The following is a 16,258-nucleotide window of genomic DNA, read 5'->3' as shown; positions in this document are numbered from 1 at the left end:
TTTACAAATAAATTATTACCATCTGAGCATGTACACAGTGCATACATATTGAAAATGTCACCACCTGCATTATTTGCCTGGAATTATCATAATCAAAATAATCTTAATCTATGCAATAAATCAGTGATATTGTAGCACAGATTTGACAACCTGAATGACATAATATGAAACATTAACTTTGTAGACGCCTTCTCTTAAAAAAGATGGATAAATGATTTCAATCAAAACAAATTTCACATAAATATTTTTTTATCTTTATTGGTGAAACGTACAGAGTTGGAATAAACAGCAGAGGGAAACAATCAGAAGGGTAACGGGTTCATTCATCGTTCTCGTAGTCAGCAGGATTCTTCCTCTTGCCTTGTTCGTAGACATGGTTGCCCCAGGTGTACGTCAGGTACATCAGAGTCATGGCTGGAAAAGAAACGGCATGAAATAAATTAGCACAAATATGACAAAGATCTTGCACCCTGATATATTTTGCTTTTTCTTGCGTGTGTGTGTGTGTCAGGGCATTAGCATGGGTCATTTTTAAAAACTGGAATGGTCTAGACTCTAGAGAGACCTGTCTGACGATCTCAGGTTGTGCTCCAGCTCATTAGATGTTAAAAGGTGAGAGATGTAGATTGAGGCTGGGGATGTTGACTGGTCATTTGTGAGGATGCGTGTCGACCTTTTCATTTGTACTTTAATTTTTTTGCACGTTTGCATTTCAGTCTTATTGTTTCTTAGGTCTGTTTTATAGCCCATTACTGTCTTTTGGACATATAAATGTTGGAAAATATTTTGGATACTCCTTTCCATTTTTCAAAAATCATACAATGATCATCTGTTTCTTAATAGTCACCTCTGGGTATGGTGCTAAAGGCCCACCTCTCCATGGGTTGTGCGATAATGGCAGTTGTGTTGTTTCTGCTGTGTCATGTATAGCATTCTTTTAGATTGATATTGCCTATTCCTATGACAAAATAAAATTTTCTATGTGTCAGAATGCACAGTTCATGCTCATTTTTTATTGTTTATTTTAGTCAATACTTGTTTTACAAGTTATTTTGCCCATAGCCCAGTAAGTTTTTTTTGTTTTTTTTAGTATTTTGTATACACAGACTAGTAAATTAGTGGTTCAGGCAACCAAAGGACTACTCAACCATGAAAAAATCTACTTTTGCACATCCCTAGTTGAGGGATTGATCACGGGAGTGATTTCTGACTTAAACATGAGTGAAGAAAGTCTTAGAGACAAAATAAAAGCAGAGTTATGTTAGATATAATTTTGAGCATCATAATTTCTATGCCTTTATTGAAATCCTACAATATGTCTTGAATTAGATTATTTAGTTTATGTCAATCCTTTCCCTGATAAATCTATCCATATGAGTAAAGAATTTAGTAAAAATATTTCAGGCTCAGCTCTACGTGTAAATTAAAGTGTGAATACTCACGGGGGGCAACTGTGAAGAAGGAGGATGAAACCCGTCTCCACACATTGGGGATTCCCTTGGAGAAGAAGTCGGGGAAAGCCTTCTGCTCAAAAGGGGACAGGGTGTATGTAATTACATGCCTGACCTTGGCCAAATTTCCGAAGTGGCGGCCCATGTTCTCAAGAGAGCTGATCTGAAATGACAATCAGAAATTTAAAAGGTTAAAATTAATCGTTTAAAAATAAACGAAGTTGTGACAGAAGTATGATGGAAACAAGCAAGGGCTACTGGTTTGGAATCAATGCAGTGGGTTAAAGAAATTGCCGCCGATTAATTAGTGACTTACATTATGCCACAGAGCTCTTGGGTAAAAAGAGGCCAATCAGAATAATGGCTCATGATGAAATTATATAATGTATTTTGTACAATAGCATTTATGCTACCCAAGGGCTTTAGATTGACAATGTTTAATAATGATAATCAATTCTTTTCCAAGCCATTAATAAGTCATACATAATGTTTAATCTTAAGATCTGGACACATTCTGAACAATTTCAGAACCCTAACCCGAACAATTAACGGATGCATTAACAGTAAATTAAACTGCAGTGGTAACCTACAAATAATTCAATATAAAAACTGGGGGTTCATTTATTTGGTAAAACAGTTTAGCATTAGCATAGTTTCATATGGTAGTTTACATTAGGATCTGGCCAAATAAGACAAAACTGACGAGCAGTTGTAATAGTATATCAGTATTAAAATAGCCAATACAAGAACCATTGCTTTTGAGTATGAATGCTCTCCTTTACGTTGACTGATATTGTTCCTTTTTTACATTGTTTGATCTTATTTCAGTAATGGTGACATGATGGTTTGGTTGCAAATGTATGGCAATGAGACACAGATTAAATAAACTGGTAAGACTGGTTTGAACTTTCTGCCTTGCACCAGAACTGCTGATATGGCAATACACCTATTACTATTTTGTTTTGTTGAGAGGTTGTGAATGTTGGTTGGTGAGTGGCAGCCTAAAACAAAATTGATTAAAACATAATCAATCCTACTTCAGCTGCCTCTAACATGGCTGAATTTAAACCAGTATACCTGGTGAGCTAAGCTAGTACTCAATGTGGCACTAAAATGCGTCAACACGTCAAAAAGCTTATCAAGGATATTTGCAAGGCAAACACACGGGGAGCTGCTAATGTTATCTAGTTAAACGGTGAATAAACAAAGAAACGGTGTTCCTATGCAAGCTAAGGGCAGAGGACGGAGAGCTAGCTTAGCTGTGACAGCTAGCGAGTCGAGCTATTTATCGCTCCGTCTAGGCTAGCTACATCGAGCTAACAATTAGATAGCCTACAAACAGAGACCTTGAGACTTTTTGTTTGACTTTCATGTTAAGGTGTCCGTTTGACCGAAAGAGGCCGAACCAAAGTCACTTCTAACACAATAATGGATAACTATCCCATACACTCCGCTCATACTGGCTACTGAAAGCTAAACTACAACGTTATATTCGTGACATTGAGCCTTACCGTGCTGCTTCTCAAGACTCTTTGCTAATGCTGCTCGGTCTTCTGTCCGGATTGGTCAATGTCCAACGGAAGTGGTTGTCGACGTTCCGCTCTTTTTACTTTTTTTTTTTTTTTTTTTTAACCGGCGTTTATTGACACCGCCACCCAGTGGAGCGGATGGGCTAGAGACAAGAGGGAACTAAACAACCCTACCTGGTAGCTACGTTTCTCTTAAAAACTCAAAAGGTGAGTAGATACCGCAACTGCTGCTGATCTTAGGAGGTTTTGATCTCTTCAGTAAAATCTTGGTATTCATCTTCTGAATTGAACACAACTGGTTCAAGCTGTATCTCTGGCACGCCATCGCCACCACGTGGCAAGGTTGAGTATAGCCAGTCAGCTTACGTTTTTTGGGGTTGTTTTTTTTTTTTTTTACCGTCAACTATACCAGGAATTCCCCAAGTGTGGTCCTTGTGTAGGTTCCAAGGGCTCCACCAGCAAAATGAAGGGACCAAGAGGTGCTGTTACAGAAATGACTTCTGAACCAAGCTTTCACTTTCCCCACCTAGAGTATAGGTTTTCTGTATCAAATAATAGAACAACTCCACTCTTCTTGATTGGGGTCCCTCACACAAAATGTCATCACACTGGGGTCTGTAGTCTAATGTTTCAGCCTATTTAGTCAAAGCTTTTCTTGACATGAAAAGCTTTGAAAACACTTGGACTGTACATTCACAGGATAGATAGACCAAAAACTAATCCAATGCATCATGATCTCGATCTCCCTCTCCCTCTCTCAGACAAAAACACCAAATCTGTGCATGCTATTTTTTTTAATTTCCAATTTTCCAAAGAACATGTCTATTCTTATTATTTGTGAATATTCATCAGATGAACAAGAACATACAGTAAATTTCATACAATTTGCATAAATAGACATGAATTAGCCTAAGTCACATTCACCACTACAAATTCATTCAGTGGACTACACTTCAATGGACTTCAATTCAAGTAAGCAGTCACTTGATGACCAGAAGTAATAAATACATCTTGACTTACTTAGACAGCTTTTTCATTCTGGACATTATGAAGACAGCTGCCCTTAAGGCAACTGCCTGTAATCCCCAGGAATAAAATGAAATGTAAAAGGTTTGCTAAGAATATGTGACCGCTTTTTCATCTTTTGTCCAGAACAGGGTTACTTAAAACTTCTCAGTTGTGTTAAATAATAACTAAGACAGACATAAGTTAACAAAAAATAACTTATAAAAAATCATATATCATACATTTTCTTCTTCAAGTGTGTCAGATTCAGTGCCAAATTGCAAACAACCACAACAAGTTGAAGGATAAGATGCATTCACACCCTTTCCTACCACATCTTAAACAAAAAAGGAAATAAATGTCAAATTCCACATTTTTCATTAGGATAAAATATTTTTTTGATTAAGTAAACACACAACACACTTGATTAAGTAAACACAACTGCTCTAGATCAATCTTATTCCATGCACAGCGATTTTATAATTCATGCAATCACTGAACCTGGTCAGAATATCTGATACTTCAAATGCTGGATAATGACTAGACGATGTGAGCAATAAAGTGAGTCCATCTGGTTTGTGGTGAAGTTCTATTCAGCTTGTAAAAAAAAAAAAAAAAAAACTTACAGCGTATGGCAGTAGCTGGCTTAGCGACATGTGCACCTGGTGGCGACCATGTCTTCATACTCCTTGTAGACGTAGGACCCGTCCTCCTCAAAGGTCATAACGCTGAGCGGGCTGTAATGGGAGGGAACACAGGAGGGCCTGGGCACAGAGGAGTCCAGCTTCTCATATATGATGTTCTGCACCATGGTGTGGACAGGTGAACCGTAGATGAAGCCCATGGTCCTCGGGCATATGCCTCTGCAGTATCTGGGGTTGTATTTGGGGGGGAAAACAATCCAATGATCCAGTTTGAGCTGGCTGAATCTCACCCTGAAGTCGTATAAGGCGCAGTCACCTGTTGGGAATTCAGAGCTCGGAAGAAGGTCGGGCAGGCGGATATCTAAGCCTCTTTTGCCTTTTGGAGATTCCCTCCTCCGTCTCCTCTTGTGCCCGATCCTGCGGTCCGGTTTGAAATCCATCTGCTTGTGAAATGTGTTCGCTGCGTTGGCTGACTTTTGACCTTCTTTGGCAGAGACCAGTGGTCTCCGGTGGGCCGGTTTGCCTGTGTCATTGAGATACAGAAGCAGCGGCGGAGACCTCAGGGTGAGCTCCAGTGGGCCTTTGCGGCTGTCGGCACTCCGGTCGTCCGGGCAGGTGACGTTGATGAGCAGGTGTATCTTCTTCTTCCGGAACGTCAAGAGAGGCTGGAGGAAAGAGGTGACGTCAACCTCCAGCCAGTTCCCCCTGCTCCTCCTGTCTGGGTTTACTGTGAGGTTGACTGTGTGGTGGGCCCCGGGACACAGCTGACACTGGTGTGTGTACTCCTGTTCCTTGATGTTCAGGTAGCACACAGAAGTGAGAGATGCTGCCCGGTGTTGGTCAAAAGAGTACAGCAGGACAGACTTCAGAAGCTGCTCTTTGTTTCTCACTTGATCGAGGTTGTAGGAAAGATCTTGCATAAAAATCTCTGAGGGGAAAAAATTAGACAAAACACAGGGCAGTGTCACCCATCGCATGTCAGTCTCAGGTAAGAAACATGACAAAGGTGTCCATCTACTCATTATTACACTACATCTTAATCAGTCAGGATGAGGATATGCCTCACTTTTTCAAATGAAGTCAATTACAAATATATTTAAGACCAAGATCAGAATTTTTGGCAGGTACATATAGGTCACCAATACTATTTTTTTTAACAATGATTTTAAATCTCATGATTACTTTTACTTAACAGTAGACTTAAAGCATCAGTTCAGGTCCATTTGGCAAAAACGGCTTAGATCTAATATTTTTTTCTCCAAGATGAATCAAATATTTGTCTGTCTGTGAAAAGGGCGTACAAATAAGCCGATATTCTTAGATTTCTGACATGTCCTACATGCGCTTTAACACTGGGGCAATTCTCTGAGACAGATATTACATTTCAGCCTGGTATATCTGCCCAATATCTGATGCTATTGTAAGTAGACCCCCAGTGCAGTTTGCGCTACGCTGCACTACAAAAGCAAAAGGCAGCTCGGCTCAAAAAAATTGTATTAAAGATTTTTTCCTGCCTAGCCAAATTACTTTTAACTTTTTTTCTTTGTCACCTTTTCTTGTAAACATCCAACAAAAATATCAAAATCTCATCTTGAACAAAATTGACGTTACTGCCTTGTTGCTTTACATGGCAGTATGGTTGAATCCTCATGGTGCTCTACAGCTTTGATTGACTGCAGGCAACATTTTGAGACAAGGCAGATGATAATTAGGTTCTAGGCTAGACCTATCTTTTTATGAGACCATTGTTTCTTGTGCAAGTATCTTGTGAAAACATTTGAACAGGCCATTTAATTTGCCCCCCAAACCCTGTTCATGTGCATATTAAGCGTATTTGCAGTGGCCTGAGCTGTCACTGCATGTGTGCTTCAAGTTTGACCTGCTCACCTTTACTTTGTGCAAGACATTCATCTCGAGGCCTGATCAGTCGAACTGTGTTGTAGATGTTATTCCCATCCAAACTCCTCTGCACTCGCGAGGACTTCTTGTAAACCTCCGTCATATATTTTATATACTTGTGCTCGGGTTTCATTTTTTTCTTTAAGTCTGGTGTCCACCTCGACCCTCCGTGGTCTGACAGGGCTTTAAGCAGAGGGGAGAAGATGCTGTCATACGGGTGCAGCGCGTTGGAGGAGGAAAGAGGAGATTTCAGCGGGCAGCCACAGGTAATGAGAAGCAGTAGGATGGTAGTGCGCAAATAATGAAATGCAACTGACATTAGCATTTGTGTCTCCATTGTAAACAAATAAACCAGTCAAAACTCAGAGATACTCTCCGCTGAGAGCTCAGGTCAACCCGACCACGCACGTGCCACTGATCACCACCACGCGCAGCCTCAGGTGTTCGCAATCAACGCTGTCACTCATATTATTACTTTTCCCAGTGAGGCTCATGTAACGAATTAGTCTCTTGGTTTCAGTTATCGTGATATTACAGTTACCAATCAAAAACAAGTGTTATTTTTATTGAAGTTGAATTATCCAAGAACTATAATATCCCACCCCTGACCATTGATTTGTTCTCGTCTGATTAGTCTCATCTCACATTTGACATGATGGATTTCCGGTCATGATCAAAATAAAACGCATAATGACGAACGTGACGCAGCGTTTTCGAGCCCAACAAAATACCAAAGTCCAATAAAAATAATGAATTTACAGGAGGAAAGTGGTAATTGAAAATACGTTTTCCCCAAATAAGCTTTTTTTATAGCATACATGCATTGCTATATAATTCCACGCATGATGGCGCCATATGGGCAGCCAAAAATACACAAGGAAGGACTCATTCACGTAACTTACGTCAAAGCAAGAAATGTGCGCTTTTATTGTGAAGGCACTTCAGGCGCTTAACTTCCGGAATTCTGACTATCTACGTTGACTTTACGCAGCTGGAAAAGGCGTTAAAGCTTTGATTGAAATTATAGCACATTTTTATCATTATTTTCAGCAGGTGGAAGTTTTTCCATTTCTTTGATTCTATCGGACAAAATGACGAGAAGAAACGTTTGAGTTTTGGAGGTAAGAAAGGATGCAGCCGCCAATTTGAGGCTGTAACGGAAAAGTAACGTAATGTAACTAAAGTTAGTAGTGTAAGGAGTTAACGCTACTGCCGGTGACTACTATAGAAATGAGTAACGAGTAAACAGTAATGCATTACTCTTTTGAGTAACGAGCCCAACACTGTATTGGCAAACTGAAAAATGTAAAAATTTGGCGTTATGTAGCTATTTGGAAACCTTAACGTTACGGGAAACTCTAACAAGCTAGCTAAATTCAAAGCTCTAACAATTATTTAACGTTAACGTTACCAAATGTATCATTTCTCAATTGTTTTTGAGAGCATAGTACAATGGCTGTAGAAAAATGAGACAGTTGCCGTGAAAATTGTTTTACTCTTTGTGTTGTTTTCTATGTGTTTCTTGCTCGGGTAATGCTCGAATTGTGCAGAACTGAAAACAAGATTAGCCTCAACCAAAAAAGGGAGAGGATTGCCTTTGTAGCAGAGACTTTTTAAAAAAAAAAAAAATCTGTTTGTAGCAAGCAGGTTTGTTTTGGTAGGCGAATGGAGAGGATCCAACTGCAGCACTCTGACCTCTCTCCTGGGCCCCTGGGTTAGGGTTAGGTAAGGGTTAAGGTCATGGGTCTGGGGACCCTACTACTGCGCATGCTCAAACCCTCCAAGGTGCTGGCTGTCAGAAAGGTCACAAGGCTAAAGAGCAAAAAAGAGATAGCCGCACACTTCTCTCTGCATGAAAAAGATAAGGTTTATTCCAGCATTGTTTCGGCTTATGCCTTTATCAGGGTGCGCTTACAGTGGCTGTCATAGAAGGTTTGATGATGATATCATGGAAATCAGTGTTGATTTGGTGCATGAGACTCTAATGAGAAGGTAATGTGTTACCATGGTAGCGGCATCATTTGGATGAACATTCCAGTGGCAGTTGTGATGAACATTCTAACTTTAGTAGTCTCATGTTCTGTCCACACATGAAACAATGGTCATTTACATGACAACATGATCAAAATTCTGTGGAAGCCATGTTAGGTGTACCAAAGGAAATATCATGATACAGTAGGAAGTGTGGCGAGCCGTCTTTGCGACAGTGATGTAAAGCATGACCACTAAGTGACTCAAAGGGTCATCAAGTGTTAAATTCTACTGGTAGCAGCTTAACTGCATTTGAATAAAATACTAGGCTTAATAGACTTCAAACTACATAATTGATATAGTTTTACAGAGTGCTGTACTGCTGTACTTTTTAAAAAATATTTGTATTGCAATACCCATCACTTTTGGTTTGGTTAATGAAATGTGCAGGGTATTTCTAGTTAGCACTCAATGGAATAATCCTGCAGAAAACAAAATATCCCATTATAACTCTAATTTTGGACAGGTCCATCAATAATAGGCCCTTTTCACATCGTCATGGTAACAGCTAAACTGGTGCATTACAACTTCCTGTGGCAAGTTTCTTTTTGTGACTTATTGACAAACCAATACAACAAAAACAAGAAAATTGCAATGGTTACTAGCAGTAGATACATAATGTAACAAATTAAAAAATTTGGGCAGGTTGTGGAGTGATTTAGTGAAGGCCATAGCTGGCAACAGGAAGTTTTAATGCACCAGTTTCTCAATGCAGAAGCATTGAGAAAAAGAATGTAAAAGGGCCTATTGTGACTGAACAACTGTCACCAAAAGATAGAAACAAGCCAGAATCAGGGCCCTGTGATGTCATCAAGAGATAAAACCTGGTGTAAGAGCCACTCTAAAAGAAAAGATGTTTGAGATATATTTTGTGATTTTGTATATTTGAAATATAGCAAGTAGTGTTCATTGTAATACTGGTGATATTGAATAGTTAATAGTCATATTTGTTGATTATGATAGATCACTAGAGTTTCCTACAGTATATTATATGTGATTGGAGCAAAGAAGAAAAAGGAACAAAAACAGAGAATGCTACAAAAATGGTGCACAGTGTCAAAAAACTTCCAAAAAAGATCCTCTTTGGTTTGGGGTATGCAACTAAAAGCCTTTATTTCATGAGCTCATCCAGGGACATTAAAAACACTGATGAAGGCATCAGGGAGCTCCAAACAATTCATGTTCAAAATTGTCCATTTGGACTTTTGTTACATTCAGTATATTATGTTATTATATGGATATAATATATTCCATTTAGCTGAAATGCTTCTTTACGTTTGACCTTGGCGTCACTGTTATTAGCTTCAGTTGGAGTGAGAAAGTCCATGGAGCAACAGCTTTTTGACCGAGACAAAATATTGCCAATTGAATTGATCTTTTTACTAAATGTTACTGGTAAATGATTGCCCATCAATGGTCTATACAGTCTATTTACCATTCTTTGTCTATGGAGGAGGATTTGCCTGTTTACATTAAGATTGGTTGATTGATATTATCATCTCAAGAAAGTAATTCATGCATTATGTTTACACTATTGTATTTATATTTATTCTGGCATCAATCAAAAGTCTTTCATGTCCCTAGCTTGTTGGAAATGCAGCAGCTAGGATTTAAACTGGTGCAAATACACAAAATTACATCTCTTCAGATTGAAATCTCTTCACTGGTTACCTGTTTGGATCATTTTACTGATCACTCTTAAAGCATGGTTAGGTCTGGCCCCAAGCCATATCACAGTGTGCAGCCTCAGATCCTCAGGGCCCCGAGGCTTTGGAACGATGTGCCAGAGGAACTTAGGCTAGTAGAACTGATCTTTTAAATCACTTATTAAACACAGTTGTTACATTTTCTTTATCCTATTATTTTTTTACTATTATATTTACCCTCTTATCCTTTGATCTTGTGGCGCCTTCTTGTTTGAATTAATTTCATGAGTTTGATGTTTGCTTTTATTTGATTAACACACTTTCTAAACTTTAAAAAAATACTATAGAAATAAAGTTTATTATTATTAAAAGTTAATTATCAGGAGAGTCTAATGTTGGAGAGACATTCATGGTCACAAATCTTGACTGAACCATCCTAGTAGATTTCCCTTTTTCTGATCACCAAATTCTCTTGCAGTAGCCTAATTTGTACTGAAGACAATGGTTGAAGGTGGGATAAAAATATGCAGGCTGCTATGTTGAATAGCTACTGTCCTTCATCCGGATTATTATGCAGGCAGCTCCTTCTCTAGACAACAAGACAAAGGACTCTTGTTATTGCACGGTATTTCTTATGGCTTCATTGTCTGAGCTCCAACTCTTGTCATGTCATCAGGCATTGTTTTTCTCTGGGTCAGTTAAGGATAAAATAGTTCAAATGTCTATTGTACTATTCAGAGAGGGGAGAATTCTATTTTGTGCACATCATGCATGGTCTGGGCAACAGAATCAAGTACTTTTTTGTGACAAAACTCAACATTAAAATTATGTTCCTGACTGAGTTCTTAGCTTTCCATCGTAGGTTTATTTGTCCACCATTTAAGTTCAGTGATGCAGAGGCTAATTTTACAACTTTAATTTTACAACACTAATTGGATCACTAATTACCCCCTCTACTTTATGGTCTACGGGTTAGGGTTAGGGGGTTGTGTCTAACTTGACACAAGTTAGTCACAGTTTATAACACTATCAGTGTTCATAAATCATAAATGAAAGTTTTTCAAGTAATCATTTGAATCAGCTCTGGAATGCTGCATGCTTACGCTTCATCCTACTAATCAGGCTGTCTATTCTTTTTTAAAATTGAGGAGAAATTTGTGTCAAACTCGTACTGAAAAGCGGGCAGCCACAGGTAATGAGAAGCTGAAATTCTTTCTAATCATCACATAGTGATTGATTACTGTATCGCTCTGGGCCAGTGGCTAATAATGTCTTACTTATATCACGTCTTGTTCCTCATTTCTTTACTGCAGCAGTTCAGAGAGGAATGAGGACCAGACAGACCACAAAAGGAGGCCTTTCTCCTCCATAACGCCTTCAAGTATACAAAGCAAATGATAATGCAAAGGAAACATTCCACTACCCCTTCTGACTGCCCTACTCAGTATAAATGGCCCCACGCAGGCCCCCTTTGCTCATACATATGCTGCGAGGCAGCTTTCTTCAAAATGAATGAGAGGCAAACTATCAGACGTGGGAGTTTTTTTCTAAAACAGTATGCAAAGTTTTCTCGGCACATGATTGTGCTGCTATTGATGGATATCCATCAAACTTTATATTGCCCTCTGATAAACTATCATTCATTAAACAAAGACATGATCTGTTGCACAGAAATGTGCTAAACAAGTCCATCAACAACACAATGAGATCATGTTTTATACCAGTGTTGATAGCAACTGTTTCCCAGGTGTGGTCTGTTTTCATATTTCCTTCCTTTCCCCTTTGAAGTCATGAATCAAGGGGTTATTTCCAAAGATTTATTATACATAAGGTAAATGAGAAAATGACACATCAACATTATTATTTAAAAAAAATAACTTGAGTACAAAAATAACATTTTTATCATTGTTAGGCCTAATATATAGAACTCAATAATATGATTCACAAACAAATCCAGTACTACACTCTATACAAGACAAGTAGAATCTGCAATAAGTACCGAGAGACTACACATTTTATTTCAGTTACAGACCTTACATAAAGATGAATTCCAGTGGTTATAGATGTCTCTTTTATATTAATATTATAATATTTTGACACTTTCCAGTTTACTGCTTCTCTCGTCATCTTTCTACATCTCACCAGTCGTGGATAAACTTGGCTGTTGCCTTTTGTTTCCTCCCTATGTGGGGCTGGAACAGCTTGCTTATTGTGTTCAGGCCTTTTGGCTGCTCTCTGTACTCCTCATCTTCTGTCTTGTCCCTGTACTTATCCTGCTGCAGGCCTCCCAGAAGCTCTCTGACCTCAGCTGACACACCTTTGCCCAGGTAGTGGTAGGGCTTCTTGCCATCATTATCTCTTACATTTACCTTGGCTCCATAACCTTGCACAAGCAAAACCATGACTTCACTGTGACCGTGTATGGCTGCGATGTGCAGGGGTGTGTAGCCTCCATGTGTTTTGCTGTTGATGTTAACACAAGTGCCTCTTTTCTTGGAGATATCCATGATCTTATGCACCATCTCACTGTTGCCTGCCTTAGCAGCCCAGTGCAGAGCTGTGAAACCTGACATGAAGTCTTTCCTCTTCGCCAACTGGGTGTCCTGCAGCAGCAAACCATAGATTTGGCCCCATAGTCCGGCAGCAGACTTGACCAACCACTCATGAGCCAGTGGCTCTAAAGGCACAGACTCAGAGTACTTGGCATCATCTCCTTGTCTTGTGGTCTTGTTGTGAGTTTTCATCAAGTGGGGGAAGCCTGGGGCCTCTGTGTGCCTGTTTTTCCAACATTGGGAGGAACTCCATCCATCCTGCTCAAAAGTTGGAAAACAAGAATCCATAGCTGGCACTGTGGGTGCCATCATGATTAGTTTCTCTGAAGTTTTCTGCTGAGGCACTTCTGAATTTAATCCATCCTGTCTCATCGGTTCAGTCTCTCTCGGTGGACGAGGGGGGGATTTTACTGCTATGACAGCAAACACAGCGCCAGATTTCCCCGCTCTGCTCGCCTGATCACTGGAAATGTTCAGGACCTTGACAGTGGTTGTGTCCGCGCTGCTAAGATTTCTTGATAAAGGCCTCCCTGTTTGCACATTGTCCGAAGGCATATGTTTGGTGTTGTCACTAAAACAATTGCCATTTATGTTTGAGGGATAGTACATATTATTGTTCTCAAAGTCTGAATAAAGCATCTTGCCGGACTCGCCTCGGTGAGGAGAAGTGGATGAAAAAGACGCGTTTTGACTGCCGAAACTGTCCTCCATCTCTGCTTTCTGACCGATAACATGCGGCCCCCCTTTAACAAAGTCCTGATACCTTTTCCTCACAACCACAAACTTCACATCGTCGACTTGCTTGACGACAGCAACACTATTCACACACTTCTTGAACAGATCCCTATTGTGCTGCTTTTCCGCGGGATCGCTGCCGTTGATTTGGCTTCTGAAATAGTTCAGCAACTCCGAATTCTTTACTTTACCTCCGTGCTCCAGCAGGAAAGTCAAAATAGCTTCTTGTGTCAAAGCCATGTCGTTTTCCCTCCGTCAAATGGTAAAAAATAACGCAGATGAAATGTAGGCTGTGAGATGATCGCCCCGCTCTCCCCGCTATGGGATTTACTCCCTCTTCTTCTGCACGGTGCAGCTGGCTGATGTCCCTCAACTAACCTGCTGCTTCCGGCGCCCTGCAAAGAAACTCACCCGTTTTATATAGCCCATGTCACTCCCGTTAAAGCAAAATATAAGGCCAGCACAGCCTGCACTCTGCTTTCTGGCATAGACTGAATAGCGAATAAAATATCAGGCTGCTAAACATGCTTAAGGCTGTTTGACCAATAATATATGTATATAAATATAATGTATATATTTTCATGTCTGAGCATAGATTTATAATTAGAGATGAAACATGTAGCCTATCAACATTATAAGAAAAATATTAATTTGCTTTGTTCATTCGTTATGTTAATGGAAAAACGTAGAGACTAAAGCGACACGTTTAACCATTGGACCATTGTTTTTTTTAATGCAATATCTGTACAGTATAATAGCGATAAAAAAAATGTGTAGCCACTCAGTATTTAAAATAGGTACCAGTTTAATTTGTATTCTTTTTTTTTTGCTTTAGTTTGGAACCTAAAAGAAGGCTAGTTGTAGGCTGACAAATGACAACAAAATCTAGCAGTAAAATGTTTCATAAAGTCTGTCCTTAATATTTTTCGTGTCAAATTACATGTAGGCACAGTATAATGGAGGTGTTCGTCTGTTTTACTTTAGTTCTGAACCTAAAATACAGAGGGGAAATAAAGTCCTCAGCATCAGTCTGTTTCAGTGTTTATTTCTCAGTAGGCCTGCTCCGGTCTCGCATTCCAGCACCGAGGGGGTGTTGCCTCCAAGTGGCCATGTTGAATGAATTGAGCCTTTCCCTCTGTGAAGCAGGTCCCGGTGAAGACAGCGCCTCGTAAAATCCTTCCCACACACTTCTGACGCGTCTGACGATGGCGGCCACTGAAATAGACATTTGCGCTGTGAGTATGATGGGCGATACAGCCTGAAGGCCTGCGGTAATGAACGACCCGGTGCCTGCAGCCGACAATGGGGGATTAGACTGACTAACCGAGCATTCAGGTGTAGATTATAGCAAGGTGGGGGTAACGAGATTTGTCTTTCGAGAACGCAGCGACACCTCTTCGGTTTTGATAAAGCTTATTATGGGTAATTAATCAGGATCATGACGAATTTCCAGATATCGATTGACTTAATATATATGACGCATTGTCGCCTTTATTGCTTCGGTAAGCAGTCTGGAGACGTGCAGGTAGAGCGCACTTCAGCATCCGAGCGTGCTGTCAGCCGCCGAGGTAGCATCACAAAGCCTCATCACAAACTCTTTGCTAGATGTGTCTGTGTTAACGCAGGTGAAACGTGTGAATGTTTGTTGCAGTGACAGAAAGAAAGGGCCGAGCATTTATAAACGAAGCGCAGGACAGCAGGCAATGAGAGACTAAGAGGATAAATAGCAGCCACTTCAGTTGGTGGCTCCTCAAGATTCAGCGATGCATTGCTCAGCGAAAATGTAACTACGTATGAGCTAACTTTATCAGTTTTTTTTGTGGCAACAAGGTGATTCAAAAAGCATAATAAATGTCTGGCATTTAGTCTCCTGTTAAATGGTTTACTGGGTGTATTGCAATGCACAGGATGGCAGACTTTGTCGAGGTGGTGGTGTGTTAGGGGGTTAAGAGCACTTGGGCAACAGCTTGGATATCCTCTCACCCTGTGAAATAACATCTAGATAAAGAGCTCTTTGTGTGTGTGTGTGTGTGTGTGTGTGTGTGTGCTTGCACTCACTTATCCGTGTGTGCATTTTGTGCATGTTTGTGCCTTACTCATACACATCCCTGGCTCCAGTATCCTACAAATCACAGGAACAGCTGGCCCACCGTAGGTCCAGCTCCACCACCCCCACCCCCACCCCGCCTAACCCCCACCCCACCCGCACCCTGCCCGCTGTGCACAAGCCAGAGGTTGGGAGGCGGAGGTGTGCGGATTACAGTGGGATTGCACGTTCCACTCCAACCCCGGTCTCCACCCCACCCCACCCCACACACCCCACCCCACCCCCACCCCCTCAGGATGTGCCTCAGGGTTAGGGTCAGCACATCACACCATCTGGACACATCCCGACATATGGACAGCTGCTGGGAGCCCGCAGGTCAGGCAGTCAGAGAGCGAGAGAGAGAGAGAGAGAGAGAGAGAGAGAGAGAGAGAGAGAAGAGAGAGGAAGCACCAGGAAAGAAAGAAGGACAAGCAATGTAGAAGAAGGAAGGGGAGGGAAGGAAGGGGAAATGCCAGTTCATTCACTGGATAATGCAGGATGCTGGGGAAAAAACAGGGGACAGTAGCACACTGTAGTGCACTGTTGGTCTTTCTGTCTGTTTGTGGGTTGTGCTGAGGACATCTACTGTAGTTCCTCCCCTACTCTCTCTTATCTGCCTCTCTCTCTCTTGCTTCTCTGCATTACTCTCATCCTCCCTCCTTCCCTCCCTCCCTCCCTCC

General features: G+C 40.7%; 3 protein-coding genes across 3 annotated transcripts; all 3 read right to left on the bottom strand.

Moving 5' to 3' along the window:
* Window positions 1-231: 231 nt before the first annotated feature.
* Window positions 232-3,061, bottom strand: uqcrq (ubiquinol-cytochrome c reductase, complex III subunit VII). The gene is made up of 3 exons (XM_071525347.1): window positions 2,963-3,061; window positions 1,443-1,614; window positions 232-414 (listed from the first exon to the last, which is right to left on the bottom strand). The coding sequence occupies exons 2-3, from the start codon at window positions 1,594-1,596 to the stop codon at window positions 320-322; spliced, it is 249 nt and encodes an 82-aa protein (XP_071381448.1). The 5' UTR covers window positions 1,597-1,614; window positions 2,963-3,061; the 3' UTR covers window positions 232-319.
* A 1,570-nt stretch (window positions 3,062-4,631) lies between these two features.
* On the bottom strand, window positions 4,632-6,865 carry gdf9 (growth differentiation factor 9). The gene is made up of 2 exons (XM_071525370.1): window positions 6,517-6,865; window positions 4,632-5,557 (listed from the first exon to the last, which is right to left on the bottom strand). Exons 1-2 carry the CDS (start codon window positions 6,863-6,865, stop codon window positions 4,632-4,634), a joined length of 1,275 nt encoding a protein of 424 aa, XP_071381471.1.
* A 5,345-nt stretch (window positions 6,866-12,210) lies between these two features.
* sowahab (sosondowah ankyrin repeat domain family member Ab) lies at window positions 12,211-13,732 on the bottom strand. Its single transcript, XM_071525018.1, has one exon. The coding sequence runs from the start codon at window positions 13,730-13,732 to the stop codon at window positions 12,344-12,346; it is 1,389 nt and encodes a 462-aa protein (XP_071381119.1). The 3' UTR covers window positions 12,211-12,343.
* Between the last annotated feature and the right edge of the window lie 2,526 nt (window positions 13,733-16,258).

The sequence above is a fragment of the Centroberyx affinis genome, unplaced genomic scaffold, assembly GCF_046629955.1.
Source record: "Centroberyx affinis isolate AG114_WGS23_722 - 3 ecotype Tasmania unplaced genomic scaffold, CSIRO-AGI_Caff_v1 ptg000108l_1, whole genome shotgun sequence".
NCBI lineage: Eukaryota > Metazoa > Chordata > Actinopteri > Beryciformes > Berycidae > Centroberyx > Centroberyx affinis.
This window is presented reverse-complemented; position numbering and strand designations above follow the sequence as displayed.